Source organism: Drosophila arizonae, chromosome 3 (genome assembly GCF_054131065.1).
Source record: "Drosophila arizonae isolate 15081-1271.41 chromosome 3, UAZ_ARI_1.0, whole genome shotgun sequence".
Taxonomy (NCBI): Eukaryota; Metazoa; Arthropoda; class Insecta; order Diptera; family Drosophilidae; genus Drosophila; species Drosophila arizonae.
In genome coordinates this window covers 27,072,338-27,086,530 of record NC_142923.1, presented here as the reverse complement: position 1 = coordinate 27,086,530, position 14,193 = coordinate 27,072,338, and the positions used below count along the sequence as shown (strand labels likewise).

The following is a 14,193-nucleotide window of genomic DNA, read 5'->3' as shown; positions in this document are numbered from 1 at the left end:
ATTAATTTGTTTTTAATCAATCGAACAGATCAATGCGAGCTCCCTCTGCCTTCGCTTTTCGAATCTCCTGTGCATTGTCACTCTGCCGCTCTCTGCTAGTGGCTACGCTCTCGCCCGCTCTCCCGCGCTCTCTCTCGTACTCATTGCGCTGCTTGCACCCACACTCGCTCGGGTTAGCTGCGACTGCTGGAGCCACTTGCCGCTTCAGTTTGATTGTAACGTTCGTGAGCGACGGTTGTGCGAGCTGAAAGCTGCGCGCGCGTCTTCTACGAAAATTCACTCAGGTTTGTGAGTCAAAGCAATAACTGTTGGTAACAAAAGCGTAGCTGCTCACGTAAGCCAGTTTACATGTGTGTGTGTGTGTATTTATCAGACTGTGTGAGTGTTAACAAAGCCAAAAGCCATTCTGTGTATTGCGTGTGCGTCCAATTGCATTTGTATTGGTGTAACCATAACGCTGCTGTTGCTGCTGCTGCGTTTTGACGTTTGACTGGCTCTGGCTGTGCCTCTCTACCTGTGGCCTGGCTTAAAACTGAAAACGGTCATTTCATTACGTTTACGTTTTTCTTTGCATTTTTCGTTAGCCGTGTTTGTTGTTTTTTTCCGGGCGTTGGCACGTACACACAAAGAAAGTTAATAATTTTTGTGGCTCGTCGCTTAGAATTAATCATTTACAAATGGTTTGATCAAATTGTGTTGAGGCACACAGTGAAGGGCTAAGATTAGATAGTGCAAAAAGGCCAAAACCGAACCAACAATACATATTCATATATAACTGGTTGCGCCGTTGGCGTCGACTCAGGCAGCGACGTCATCATTTCGAGCATAACTGTAAAACAAGTGAGATTAAAGAAGCGGCATCAACAAGAAAACAACAACAAGAGCACTACTACAGCAGCGCAGTGGGCCAACTCTACACACACACACATACACAGGCACACACACACATACACCGTCAGATACTCGCACACAGACAAACGACACCTGCAAACGCTTCACTTTCAACATTATCGTTGCGTTTTATTGTTTCTGTTTGCTTTGTGATTGCGAAAATAAAAACTAACCAAGTGCCTGAGCGCACTAAATGTGATTCACCAACAGCAACAACAATAACAACATATACACAATAACGTGTAATTTGATATAAAATTCCCGCAAGCGAATTACAAATTTTTTTACCGTTGGCAAACAGTTTGCAAGAGGGCTCGGACAGGCGACAGCCGTTATTTTGTGCAGGCGTTTGCATTTCCGCACTTTTCAACAAGAATAAGCAAAAGAATACTAGAAGAAAAGGAGAAGCAGCAGCAGCAGCAGCAGAAGAGGACTTCAACACGTCGAGGTTAGCAGCGTAACCTGAGTCGGTGGCGCTGGCAGGTTAATGCACTTTTATATTTTGCATGCTACAACAACAGCAACAGCAACTGCCACAACTCGTGCGCATGTGTGTGTTTAAGTGTTCGTGAGTCCTTGTGCTAGTTAATGTTGACGCTGACGACGAAGCCCAAGTCGACGTCGACGACGCGTCGCTGCTGTTGCAATCTAATGCCAAAAGTGCAGCTCAAATTTGTTTACATATTTCTCATTGTTGTTGTTTGTAGAGTTGTGCTGGTGTTTGGCACGTGAAACTGCAATCGGAATACAGGTGTGCGCAATGATGGTAAATTTGAGCTGTATCAAGTTTAGTGCTAACCGGAAATAACAATTAGTAATCAGTGCGAGTGAGTGTACGTACGTAAACATTTTGTTGCGTTTTGAATGAAATTCTGATGCTATTATGAATGGGCTCAAAATTATTTTTATAATTTATATTCGAACTAGAGCCGATTAGGAACACCATAGATCGATTGGTAATGTGAAATTTCGTTCTAATTAAATTTCGATTATTTAGCGAGCTTGAATTTAATGTCTGCGACTTAGCAAATTGGGAATATATCTGAATTAATGTTTATAAAAATGTTCATTGTAACAGGCTGTTTGAATTATATATCTATATAAAAAATTATTATAAACTGTTATAAAATTAATAGTAATTTATTAGATATATGTATATCAGAATCCCTCATGTTTCCACGTTGTAATAAAATGTCCTTCAATTTTGTTATATAGAGATATGCTGTTAGGAAGATCTCCATTATGGTCTATTAATATTACTAATTATAGATGGCTTTTTCGATTAAATCTAATTTTTAAATCCACAAATTTTCTATTTAGCTATAAATATTTCATTAGTGGAGACAAATTAATTAGCTTTTATAATATTTTCACACAATGGTCAATAAATGTATATTTTTTAACGATTCGTTGAGGTGTTAAAAACTTATAATATATCGGAGACATATACCGATATTTTGCGCTTGGGGAGATATAAGTAATTCTCCTTTCTATTTCCTAAAATGTAATGCACCACAAATGTAAAGTTTTAGGTTAGAAAAGTTGTAACTAGGGTAGTATTTTGTTACTACTTTGAAATTATCGCGACCACAATCTTAAGAAAAGTAACGTTTTTTCTTACTTACAACTTTAAATTAAATTTCTGTGGACTCATTATATATATCATATTATTCTACGCTTGCGATCTCCACACAACTTATTCTACAGTTTTACCTATTTCACATATACGACTCAAATTCTGAACTTGTTCTTAACCTGTCAACTTTAACCCATTTGGGGCAATGTCATGACCTGTTTCCACCACACAATTAACCAATTAGCTGCGAAGACATTCAACGCTCCCACTAAACAATGGAGTGTAGGTAATCGGCATTGCAATCGTAATGCCTCCATTGAAGCAAAAGTGCCTAGAGTTGACTCCAATTTGGAATCAAAGACAAAGTCACAAACGGCGCATTTTATGCTGTAACTTATTTTTAGCGCATATTTCTCTTGGCAAACGGGTTTCTCGGTCGCTCGGTCTCGCGGTCTCATGGCCTCTCTTACTTCTAGCGAACGCCTCTAACGCTCAACTGAACCACATAACACCGTCAAACATATATGTTTATACATAATGTATATATGTATATATAACGCAGTTAACGTAATTTAAAAACCAGTTTGGTCACTCTTACTCAGCACCGAGATTTATTTATTATTGTATGCTTAAACAAAAAGAGTGTTAATTGAAGATTTTTCTTTGAATTCCTTTATATCATTTTTCTCTTTTATCTGCAGAGATAAACAGGGTTAAATTTTTGTTATAAAAGCATTCTCAAAAATATTTTAAAATGCATTGAATTAAATTTGTTATCCAACAATAATTATTTGTATACATATATCTAAATATTTCGTAATATTTGTTTATTTTTTCTAACGCATTTCTTCTTTCTTTTTTGTCTTTCTCTTGCAGTTTGAAATGGCACAGAAATTTAAATACCGTGACAAATTGAAATGTCTATCGATCATCGGTCTATCGATCATTCTTCTCCAATCGCTGCCGCAGTCTATTGACGCTCAAACTCGAGATCCGCGATTTTATTCGCGTGTGGGCGTGGACTATCAGTGGCCGAATCCCGGCGATCCGGATTACAGGTGAGCCAAAGCACATTCTATTCCCAAATATGGGCATATTAAGAATTCGATATTTTCAGAACATACACATTCAACGATCGTCGCTATGGACACTATCAGCCAAATGGATATGGAGCCAATTATCCCGGCAGAAACCCACCTGGCCAATATCCTCAGGGCATGCCCAATGAGGACCGTTTTCGTTTTGATCCGGTGAGTAGTGAAAGGGGTATATTCATTTTCTAATTTCCTTTATTTGTCATATAGCTGGCCTTTTACATGGAGATCATTAGAGAAACTAAGCGATATAGATCTTGATACAATTTTCATTTTGCATTCTAGTGCTCAAATCTCATAAGCCAAGTCTCATCATGCCAAAGTAAATCATTCCATGATTAGAGACTATAATTTCTAGACTCTTCATGTAATTCGTATTTTAAATATTGAATTTAATTTTTTGCTATTCATTAAGAATTTCAGTTTTATAGAGTTTACTATTATGGAGTCGTACCAAGACTAGAGATTAGTATTTTGCATTGAGATCAATTCTAACTACATGGATATATTTTAAGACTCTCCTAATGTTTTTATCGGTGGCTATTCGTGATTCGACTTGTTCGCACCTATTAATCAATTGACTCCGAGTCCGATCAATTGAATTTGCGACACAAGAGTTGACCCCAAAACGACGGACTGAGAAACGATTAAAGAACGCCAGAGCCAGCTGCGAACAATGGAAAGCCTTTGAGCAGAAGCTTTGAGTGATCCACAGACATCTGAGCAATATCGAGGCAATAATCTTAATTAAGTTTTCATGCGTTCTGCGACTTAATCAATTACACATGTTACCCATCCGCCCGCAACTGCAAACTGTGAACTGTATCAGACAACAACAACAACAAGTCTAATAAAAACCTATTAAAACTCTATTTGCAGAACGATCCCAATGCTCGAACACAGTTCCCGGGCGTCTTGGCCGGCTGGCGGGAGGATTTGCAGGGAAAGCAGCGCCGTGATTCATTGACTCTGGAACGGGATGTCTTTGTCACGACGAACTATGGCCAGGTGCAAGGCTTTAAGGTCTACATGTATGACAATCCCGATCCCAAGTCGTTCTATAGGCCATATCATTCCACTGTGGACCGCGTGATGGGCGAATGCTCCGTGTTCTTGGGCATTCCCTACGCCCTGCCGCCCACATTCGAGGGGCGCTTTAAGCCGCCACGCCTACATCGTGGCTGGCAGCTACTCCAAGCGGTAGACTTTGGACCCGCTTGCCCCCAGCCGGTGCGCTTTACAGGTGCCACCAAAGGTGTCATGGACATGGATGAGGACTGTCTATATCTGAATGTATATTCGCCTAAGGTAAGTCTATATCTATATCTATATCTATATCTAAATCTAAATCTATATCTATATCTATATCTATATCTATATCTATATCTATATCTATATCTATATCTATATCTATATCTATATCTATATCTATATCTATATCTATATCTATATCTATATCTATATGTATATCTATATCTATATCTATATCTATATCTATATCTATATCTATATCTATATCTATATCTATATCTATATCTATAACTACATTTATCAATATCTGCATCTCTCTTACAGACTGGCGCTGGCGTTGCCCAGAAGTATCCGGTCATGGTCTACATACACGGCGGAGAGTTCGTGCGCGGCGCTTCCAACCTGTTCCAGGGTCACATGCTGGCCTCCTTCTACGATGTGGTTGTGGTTACGCTGAATTATCGGCTGGGCGCACTGGGTTTCCTATCCACAGCAGATGAGAACTCGCCCGGGAACTATGGCATCTTGGACCAGGCAATGGCCCTCAAATGGGTGTACGACAACATTGAGTTCTTCAATGGGGATCGCGACTCAATCACATTGTTTGGACCCGGAGCTGGAGCTGCCTCCGCTGGACTGTTGATGGTGGCACCACAGACTCGCAACATAGTGAAGCGCGTCATCGCCCAGTCGGGGTCTGCGCTGGCTGATTGGGCGCTCATCCAGGACAAGTACAGGGCACAGAATACGAGTCGTGTGCTGGGCCAAGTGCTGGGCTGCTCTATAGACTCGTCCTGGAAGCTGGTCAACTGCCTGCGCACTGGGCGCAGCTTCTACGAGCTGGGCAACGCGGAGTTCTTGCCTCAAGTCGGCAGCTTCCCCTGGGGCCCGGTGCTGGATCACAACTTCACGCTGCCCGGCGACGATTGGTACGAGGGCTGGCGGGAGAAGGATTGGCGGTTTCTCACCCAGACACCCGAGACTCTGATTCGCACGGGACGCTTCAATCGCAACATTCAGTACATGACGGGGGTGACCACACAGGAAGCGGCCTTCTTTGTGGCCCAGAATGAATCCCTGGCGCCCTACTATGAGATAGACAGTCGCTTCTTTGAGCAGAAGGTGCGGGAGCATGTCTTCCGCTACAATTACACCCTCAATCCGAATGGGGTATACGAGGCCATCAAGTACATGTACACCTACTGGCCCGATCCTAACAACAACACCATCATTCGCGATCAATACATCAATATGCTGAGCGATCTCTATTATCGTGCGCCCGTCGATAAAATGGTGAAGCTGCTCTTAGAGCAGAAGATTCCCGTCTATATGTATGTGCTGAACACCACTGTGGAGGCCTTCAACTTGCCCCAATGGCGCAAGTATCCGCACGACATCGAGCACTACTTCCTGACCGGCGCCCCCTTCTTGGACACCGAGTTCTTCCCCAAGAAGGAACATCTGCAGCGCAACATGTGGACTGATAACGATCGCAATATGAGTCACTTCTTCATGCAGACCTATTCGAACTTTGCCAGATATGGGTAAGTGATTAGAGAGCTCTAATCCATTGAAACTGGGACTAGTCGGAATTAGAGTTAGTAGAGAAACTATCGCTTAGTACAAATATCGTTAACTCTCTCCTTTCACATTTACCCACAGCAATCCGACGCCTCAGCAAGTGCTCGGAATGCACTTTCAGCGGGCCTATCAGGGGGAGATTCGCTATCTGAACATCAATACCACCTACAACTCTTCGATCCTGCTGAACTATCGGCAAACGGAGTGCGCCTTCTGGACGCAGTATTTGCCAACAGTGATTGGCGTGCTGGTGCCCACATATCCGCCCACGACGGAATACTGGTGGGAGCCCAAGGAACCATTGCAGATCGCCTTCTGGAGCATGTCGGTTGCGTGCTTCTTCCTCATCGTGCTGGTTGTCATCTGCTGCATTATGTGGCGCAACGCCAAGAGGTAAGTCGAATGGCCTAACTCAAAGGCAATAAAAATGCAATAAAATCGATTATATTAAAGACAATCGGATCGGTTCTATGACGAGGACGTCTTCATCAATGGCGAAGGCATGGAGCCAGAGCCAGATCCTCGCGGCGTGGACAATGCGCACATGGTGACCAATCACCATGCCATGCGCTCGCGCGACAACATCTACGAGTATCGAGACTCTCCATCGACCAAAACGCTGGCCAGCAAAGCCCAGACGGACACCACGTCGCTGCGCTCCCCCAGCTCGCTGGCCATGACCCAGAAGTCGGGCAGCCAAGCCTCGCTCAAGTCGGGCATTTCCCTCAAGGAGACAAACGGCAGCCTGGTAAAGTCAGAGCGCGCAGCGACGCCTCGCTCGCAGACTAATGGATCGGCAGCCAAGGCAGCGCCCATCGAGGAGAAGCGTCTGCTGCAGCCGCTCTCCAGCACGCCGGTGGCGCAGCTGCAAGCGGAGCCAATGAAGCGAACGCCGGCAGCGCCAGCCAGCGTGATCAGCGGCAGCAGTCGCAGCACCACGCCGGTGCCCTCGGCGCGCACCACAACGACGACGGCAACGCTGACGGCGCAGCCGGCGGTACAGCCACGACGCACGCAGCTGGTGGAGGGCGTGCCCCAAACATCCGTCTAAGTAACCGCTCTCTAGGCGCGCGATGCGCTTAGAGAGAATACGCAAAGCCTTCGAATGAACAAATTTGGCCACTTCGACATTGGGGGTAAGTGCCCAGACATCCTTCGAGTCGAGGCAAATTCTTAACGACAAGTTCTTCTCTCCGACAGCTCCGTCTAGCTGGATGACGCCTGTATTAAAAGTTGACATAACTAGATTATAGGTTTTGTTTAATACATAGTTTTATGTTATTTATAAATTTATTTTTACACAGATCTAAAAGATCTCGACAGCTATTTGTAACTCCAATTTTTATTTGCATTTTATATTTTATTTTAGTTTTCTCTTTTATTTTTTTTTTATATTTTTTAAGTTGTATAACCCAACGAATACGAATCCATATCAATGACATTCCATAGCATAGTCTTGGCCTATAGCTAGCTAGAGAGGCGAGACCATCATCAAGTGTACATAAAAACAATGTAAAGTTTAATCGAAAACAACAATTAGCATAAGTTCTTAATGATAAGCTTTGCATTTGCCTGCTAGGAATCAATTAAAAATGTTAGAGATCTGCAAAAAGAAACAATTTATGATCCAATCTTCTTTCAGTATATATAGAATGTAATAAAAACAAAAACGGAAAAATTTATTTGCTAAGACTTTCCATATATGTATGTTCGTATAGTACCCATATAACATTTTTACTTGTAATCCATCCATATACAGATACCATATCATTCGCAGATCTAGAGCACAAGTGCCTTATCCAAATTGGATATAGTCTAGGATTAAATGTGTGTACTCATATACGATTTAAGTGCCCTAAATTGCATAGTTATGTATTTTCTATATAGATATATATGTTTTATGCGTCGCATATATAGAGCTCAATGACCATACAAAATCAGTGTAAACCGTCCAATATTTTTTATGTTTTCATGTGGAGCGTGTAAATGTTATACAAGCCTTGTTATTGTTTACATGAGCGAGAACATAAGAAAACCATAATCATTTACATACTTATGTAGTTTATTTAATTGTATGTATGTACGTATGTAGTTTGTCCAATTCATTTATTCAAATAAAAATTATTATTTCTCATTTGTGAAATGTTCGGCATAATGTGCTTTGTGTTCTACTGTCAAAATGTGTCATTCAGAGTACAACATGATATATATCATCTATATAATCATACCTATGAAATGTCTGTCATTTTTACATCTCATTCATTTGTAAAATATTTGCAAATTTTTCATTCGTAGCAAAAGTAAGAAAAACTAATCTATAGATAGAGCGAGGCAGCAAAGACAATGTCGCGCTTGAGCAGTCGAATGCCTTCGGAGAACTTGTTCTCCAGATCTGTGTTGCCAATCGTCTTGGATGCCTGGCAGAGCTGACGCAACAGCTCCTCCAGACGCCGCATGCACCGAATGATGGAGCCCTCAAAGATGTCCGTCATTTTGCAGACATTCAAGAAGCTGGAGCCGTTGCACCAGGCCAACACAACGTCCATTAGGTAGGGCTTGAACTTCTCCACATAGCTCTCCTCATCCAGATTCAGCTTGCATTCGGTGGACACCCTGGCAATGCGACGCGCCAAGCTTTGCAGGGAGCGCAACGGGCCGGACAGCTCGGTGGCGCTCTTTGGCGCCTCGCTGGACTTCTCGTCGCAGACGAAGCAGGAGAGCAGCGCCACAGCTTGCGGAGCGGTGAGGTCGTTGAAGACGCCATTGAATATCATTTCAGTGATGAGCAGCTCATCCGCGGAGCTCAGCTCGCAGGCAACGCGACCTTTGAACTCGATGACATCGCCCGGCTTACAGTAGCCCATGCGCCGGAGCACACGTTTGCGGAATTTCAACTCGTCCATTTGCAGCAAGCTGCGGGCAGCTTTCAGCTCTGCCTTGAGGCCCTTCACCTCATTCTGCAGCTTTAGCTTCTCAATGTAGCGCTTGTGAATGCGATCCAGCTCCGGCGACTTGTGCAAGGGATGCGCCTCGAGCAGCTGCTCGAACTGTGCGATTGTGTCCATGATTTTGCGGAATTCGTCATCCTTAATGTTCATGTCCTTGATGGGATGGAGCAAGGGTGGTCCGAGTGGGAATCGTTTCTTCGCCTCCTGTATGGTCTTCAACACGGCCCGGCGATTGTCAGCCGTACGCAGATCGCTGGGAAAGTAGACGCGTATCGAGCTAATTTGGGTGATGAGGGAATTGGATACGGGAACAACCTCCATGCAGCCACGCTCGTTGGGCGGACAGGGCTCGGTGTCGCCTGTTTTGGCCGACTCCTCGCTGACATGGAGCAGCACATCGATGACAATGCCCGGTTCACTCTCCAATGGGTTCCTGCGACTTAGATCTTGCTTCCTCTTAAAGTTCAATACCAGACCCCAGTCATACTCGTGCTTGCCAGCCGAGACTTTTACCAGTCGCCCTGGCTGCAGAAAGGACGCCAGATACTGTGGCTTGGTCATCCACTCGCGGTACTTGTTGCCGTAGATCTCGAGCTGGTCGCGGATGTTATGATAAGAGGCGATATTGTGCTCGTCCTTGATCTTAATTTTCTCCAGCTGCTGTGTCTTCTGCTGCACCTGATCGTATAGGCCGGGCAGTGTGGCCTGGTTTTGGAACTGATAGAAGCTGCGCTCGAGCATATACTCCGGGTTGATTTCCTCCACGCGCAGCAGATTTAACACCATGTTGTAGGTGAGATGGAAGGCCGAGTTAAGAGTGTCTGCTTGGCCCTGCACAATTTCACGCCCCACCACCGGGGAGACCTTCTCATCAATCATCAGTATAACGATGCCCTTGTCATCCAGACCACGACGACCAGCACGTCCAGCCATTTGGATATACTCGCCCGAGCTGATCCACCGAAAGTCCTTGCCGTCGAATTTGCGCGGCGCCGTAAACAGAACTGTACGCGCCGGCATGTTCAGGCCCATGGCAAAGGTCTCTGTCGCGAAGAGCGCCTTGATCAGGCCCTCGCCAAACAGAATCTCAATGGTCTCCTTGAGAATAGGGAGTAGTCCGCCGTGATGGATGCCAATGCCACGACGCAGCAATGGCAACACATTTTCCACCTGCGGCAGGCGACGATCATCCTCCGAGAGCACATCCATGGCATTCTTAAAGACCTCATCCACCAGTTTCTTCTCGTCGACCGTATTAAAGTCCAGCTTGGCCATTTGCATAGCGTACACCTCACAGTCCTTCTTGCTGAACGAGAAGATGATGACGGGCGCAAAGTGACGCTCCATAATCATCTTGACAATCTTGAAAATATTTGTTTGGCCTTCATTGTGGCCCTTGATGCCACCCTTGCGACCCTTCTGATCGCCCTTCGCTGCCTCACCTTCAAGGAAAGATTTATTTAGATAACTATAGACATTCACTAATATATCCCCATAATTTTTTCGTACCTGCGTTGGCCAGCACCGCCATAGCTGTGGTAAAGTTCTCCTCTTTGAACTGTCCCTTCTCGTCCACGATCAAGTGGATGCCGTCGCCTCCAGCTGGGAAGATGTAGTGCTGCAGCGGCGTGGGTCTGTAATCCGTGTAGACCACATGGCAGGGCTGCTTGTGCAGGTGGCAAACCCATTCGGCAAACTGTCGAGCATTCGGTATGGTGGCCGAGAGAAAGACGTAGCGAACATTGTCGGGCAATAGGATGAGTGTCTCCTCCCACACCACTCCACGTTCCTTGTCACGCATGTAATGAATCTCGTCGAAGATCACCCAGCCCACCTCGCGCATTATTTCGCTGCCGCGGTACAGCATATTCCGCAGAATTTCCGTTGTCATAATCAGACAGGAGGCGGAGGGATTGATGGTAACATCGCCCGTAACCAGACCAACGTCCTCAAACTCATCTGTGAACTCGCGAAACTTCTGATTGGAGAGCGCTTTAATGGGAGTGGTATAAATGACGCGCTGCTTGGCAGCCAACGACTTGGCAATGGCATATTCCGCCACCACAGTCTTGCCCGCCGATGTGTGGGCCGACACCAGGACGCTCTGCGAGTTGTCAATGCAGAGAATTGCCTGCTTTTGGAAGGGATCCAGCACGAACGGATATTGCTTAGCAGGCACGCCCGTGAACGGCTGCAAGGGAATATACTCCTGGTCAGGATGGGCGGCCACCTCGTGTGTGCAGGACTCGGGCGACACCAGCTGATGGGTAACAATACGAACGCGCAGGGCGTCCACTGCGCAGTCATCTAACTCTTCTGCATTGTCCTCTTTTTCATTTTTCACCTCGTTGTCTGAGGTATCATTAGCAATTTCGTCTACTTCTTTTACATCGACACGCTGCCGCTTGGTATCCTCTTCCTTTACATCATTTTCATCAGTTTGCTCCTTGTCGCTGGTATCTGCATTAGCTGCAGCAGATTCGCGTTTGATCGCCTTTCGCTGTTTGTTGTCATCTGACTCAGTTTTCTCTGTCTGCTTTCCTGTTGTCTTTTTAAAAGGTACTGGTAACGGTAACTGTATACCTTGAGACGGCTGCTCCTTAAAGCACTCAAATAACTCTTCTATATCCATTATATTTTCCTTTCTCGGCACCTTGTTTTAAGATTTATTCACACCGTATAGAAAAACATGTGTTTCGGATCACTCATTTTTGTGTTCACTTAACAGAATGTTAAAATTGCAGCGATTTAATACTCACTTGGCACTGTTATAAAAAATTTTATATTAAATTTTCTTTTTTTATTTATTTCACTCTGTGTATTGCAAATAATAAATTAAAATGACATTGATATTTAAACAGAATAATATAATATGTGACATATTATAACATTCTTGTCGGTGTGTTTTTTTTTTAAATTCATACCCGCAAAATACACATTTTAAATATTTATAATCTTACCATTCTTTTAATGAAATATACTTTTTATATTGATTATTAAAATTATTGAATACAATAAACAAGCAAATTTATAAATATTCTTAACAGCAAATTTGTCATCATTTTTCATATTAAAATAAGGAATGTCAGCATTTTTAGCTGTCATGCAATCGATAATGCTTGAAGAAAACTAATCGATTAAATAATGCTAATGGTTTAGCAACAGCGGCGGCGACATAGAGAGGAAAGACTATTGATATATCTGAAGTCTTCAGGAGTTGGTTAGTTGCAAAATGGAAAATGATGAAGTTAAACGTGGCCGTGGACGCGGACGTGGCTCTCGAGCGCGGGGTCGAGGCCGAGGACGCGGCCGGGGACGTGGTAAAAAAATTGATGACACAGGCAGCACATTAGAGACATACGAAGGTGGCGTTGGCGTTGTTGTTGCACCTGTGTCAGGTAGCGGAGCCGTTGAGGATAGTCCCAGCAGCATGGATCACACAGAAGATGCCGTGATGCACGACCTAGATAAAGAAAACGAGATGGAGGTAACAGCATCGGCCGAAGAGCAGGCAACACCCATCGCAGACAGAACGCCGCCGCCTCAGCAACAGCAGCTGCAGCAGCAGGTAGCGCCGCCCATGCTACCACAGACAAGTAAGATTTGTGTTTTACCGAGAAATGCTGGAAAATGCAACTAATTTGCGCTTTTTGCAGTTGACATGGAAGCGGATATATCCCAGTTGGAAGCGCCCACATTTACGACATTGTCGCGCGGACCACCGGAGCCCATGCTGCGCCTTAAATGGAACCACAAAGTGAACCTCATTGGTGAAAAGGTGCTTAATCCGATGATCCATTGCTGCGACCAGTGCGACAAACCCATCCTTGTCTACGGCCGCATGATTCCCTGCAAACACGTCTTTTGTCTCAAGTGTGCTCGCGCCGAGCCCATCAAGAGCTGTCCGCGCTGCAGCGACAAGGTGCTGCGCGTGGAGCAATCCGGCCTTGGCACGGTCTTCATGTGCACGCACGGTGGTAGTCGGTATGGCAGCACCGGCTGTCGACGTACGTACCTCTCGCAGCGCGATCTGCAGGCGCACATCAATCACCGGCACGTCGCACCACAACCGCCACTGACAGCATCGACGGGCGTGGAGCCAAAGCTGACGGAGATGAGCGGCCTGGAGTTGCATAAGCAGCGCAAGGCGAGTAGTTGCTATGGCTCCTAACTATGCCACATCTCTGTCTAATGCTTGCCCTTGCAGTTATCCGAACCCTCTACCGCCTCCGTCTCTTCCTCCTCTGCTGCCGCTGCTGCCCACATGCAACAGCGTTCCACAAGTCGCGCTGGCATAGGTTCGATACCTCCACCGGGATCCTCCGAACGAGCCGCTGGCCACACGCACTCAACTCTCACGCTGGCGAACCTGGCACGCATCAACAATGCGAACGCCCAGGACTGCCATCAGGGCAAGGCATCGCTACACCAGACCCTCAAGAAGGGCACGACGCATCAGTCCGAATCAGTGGCAGATGCCTCCTACTACAGCAGCGTGCTCGCCACATTTGGCAGTGCGGGCGTGGCTGCTGGCCCTTCACCGGGCTCGACTAGCTCGCCAGCTATTCCGAATTGCGCACCCAACAGTGGCAGCGCATCTGGCGGAGGAGCTGCGAGCGCAGGCAACGCCGCTCAAATAAACAGCAGCTACGACATCGGCAACGCGACAGGCAGCACCAGCAGCGGCAGCAACTGGCAGCAAGCGCAATATTACAGATAGTCATTTAATGGACAGAATCTATACTTTTGCTTATTATACATTTACTTATTGTACAAATAAACTTGTATGTGGAAAACTTTTGTTGGACTTTCAAATATGTAGATCAAAGCAAACTTAATCGATTGCTCTTTG

At 45.3% G+C, this 14,193-nt stretch overlaps 3 protein-coding genes across 8 annotated transcripts; 2 read left to right on the top strand and 1 right to left on the bottom strand.

Annotated features, from left to right (window-relative positions):
• Positions 1 to 206: 206 nt before the first annotated feature.
• On the top strand, positions 207 to 8,012 carry Gli (carboxyl ester lipase-like protein Gli). Of its 6 annotated transcripts, none has more exons than XM_089465822.1 (9): positions 229 to 284; positions 1,193 to 1,339; positions 3,344 to 3,525; positions 3,585 to 3,717; positions 4,441 to 4,869; positions 5,137 to 6,356; positions 6,475 to 6,786; positions 6,847 to 7,529; positions 7,594 to 8,012. In XM_089465822.1, exons 3-8 carry the CDS (start codon positions 3,350 to 3,352, stop codon positions 7,442 to 7,444), a joined length of 2,868 nt encoding a protein of 955 aa, XP_089321948.1. In that variant the 5' UTR covers positions 229 to 284; positions 1,193 to 1,339; positions 3,344 to 3,349; the 3' UTR covers positions 7,445 to 7,529; positions 7,594 to 8,012. The 6 variants fall into 6 exon arrangements, with proteins under 6 accessions (XP_017858811.1, XP_089321948.1, XP_089321945.1 ...); XM_089465819.1 differs by having other exon boundaries at positions 1,193 to 1,374; XM_018003322.2 differs by lacking the exon at positions 1,193 to 1,339 and having other exon boundaries at positions 207 to 284.
• A 430-nt stretch (positions 8,013 to 8,442) lies between these two features.
• On the bottom strand, positions 8,443 to 12,442 carry Mtr4 (exosome RNA helicase Mtr4). Its single transcript, XM_089465818.1, has 3 exons — positions 12,302 to 12,442; positions 10,851 to 12,106; positions 8,443 to 10,783 (listed from the first exon to the last, which is right to left on the bottom strand). Exons 2-3 carry the CDS (start codon positions 11,971 to 11,973, stop codon positions 8,709 to 8,711), a joined length of 3,198 nt encoding a protein of 1,065 aa, XP_089321944.1. The 5' UTR covers positions 11,974 to 12,106; positions 12,302 to 12,442; the 3' UTR covers positions 8,443 to 8,708.
• A 31-nt stretch (positions 12,443 to 12,473) lies between these two features.
• On the top strand, positions 12,474 to 14,137 carry Hakai (E3 ubiquitin-protein ligase Hakai). Its single transcript, XM_018004926.2, has 3 exons — positions 12,474 to 12,937; positions 12,998 to 13,488; positions 13,549 to 14,137. Exons 1-3 carry the CDS (start codon positions 12,574 to 12,576, stop codon positions 14,059 to 14,061), a joined length of 1,368 nt encoding a protein of 455 aa, XP_017860415.1. The 5' UTR covers positions 12,474 to 12,573; the 3' UTR covers positions 14,062 to 14,137.
• Positions 14,138 to 14,193: the final 56 nt, after the last annotated feature.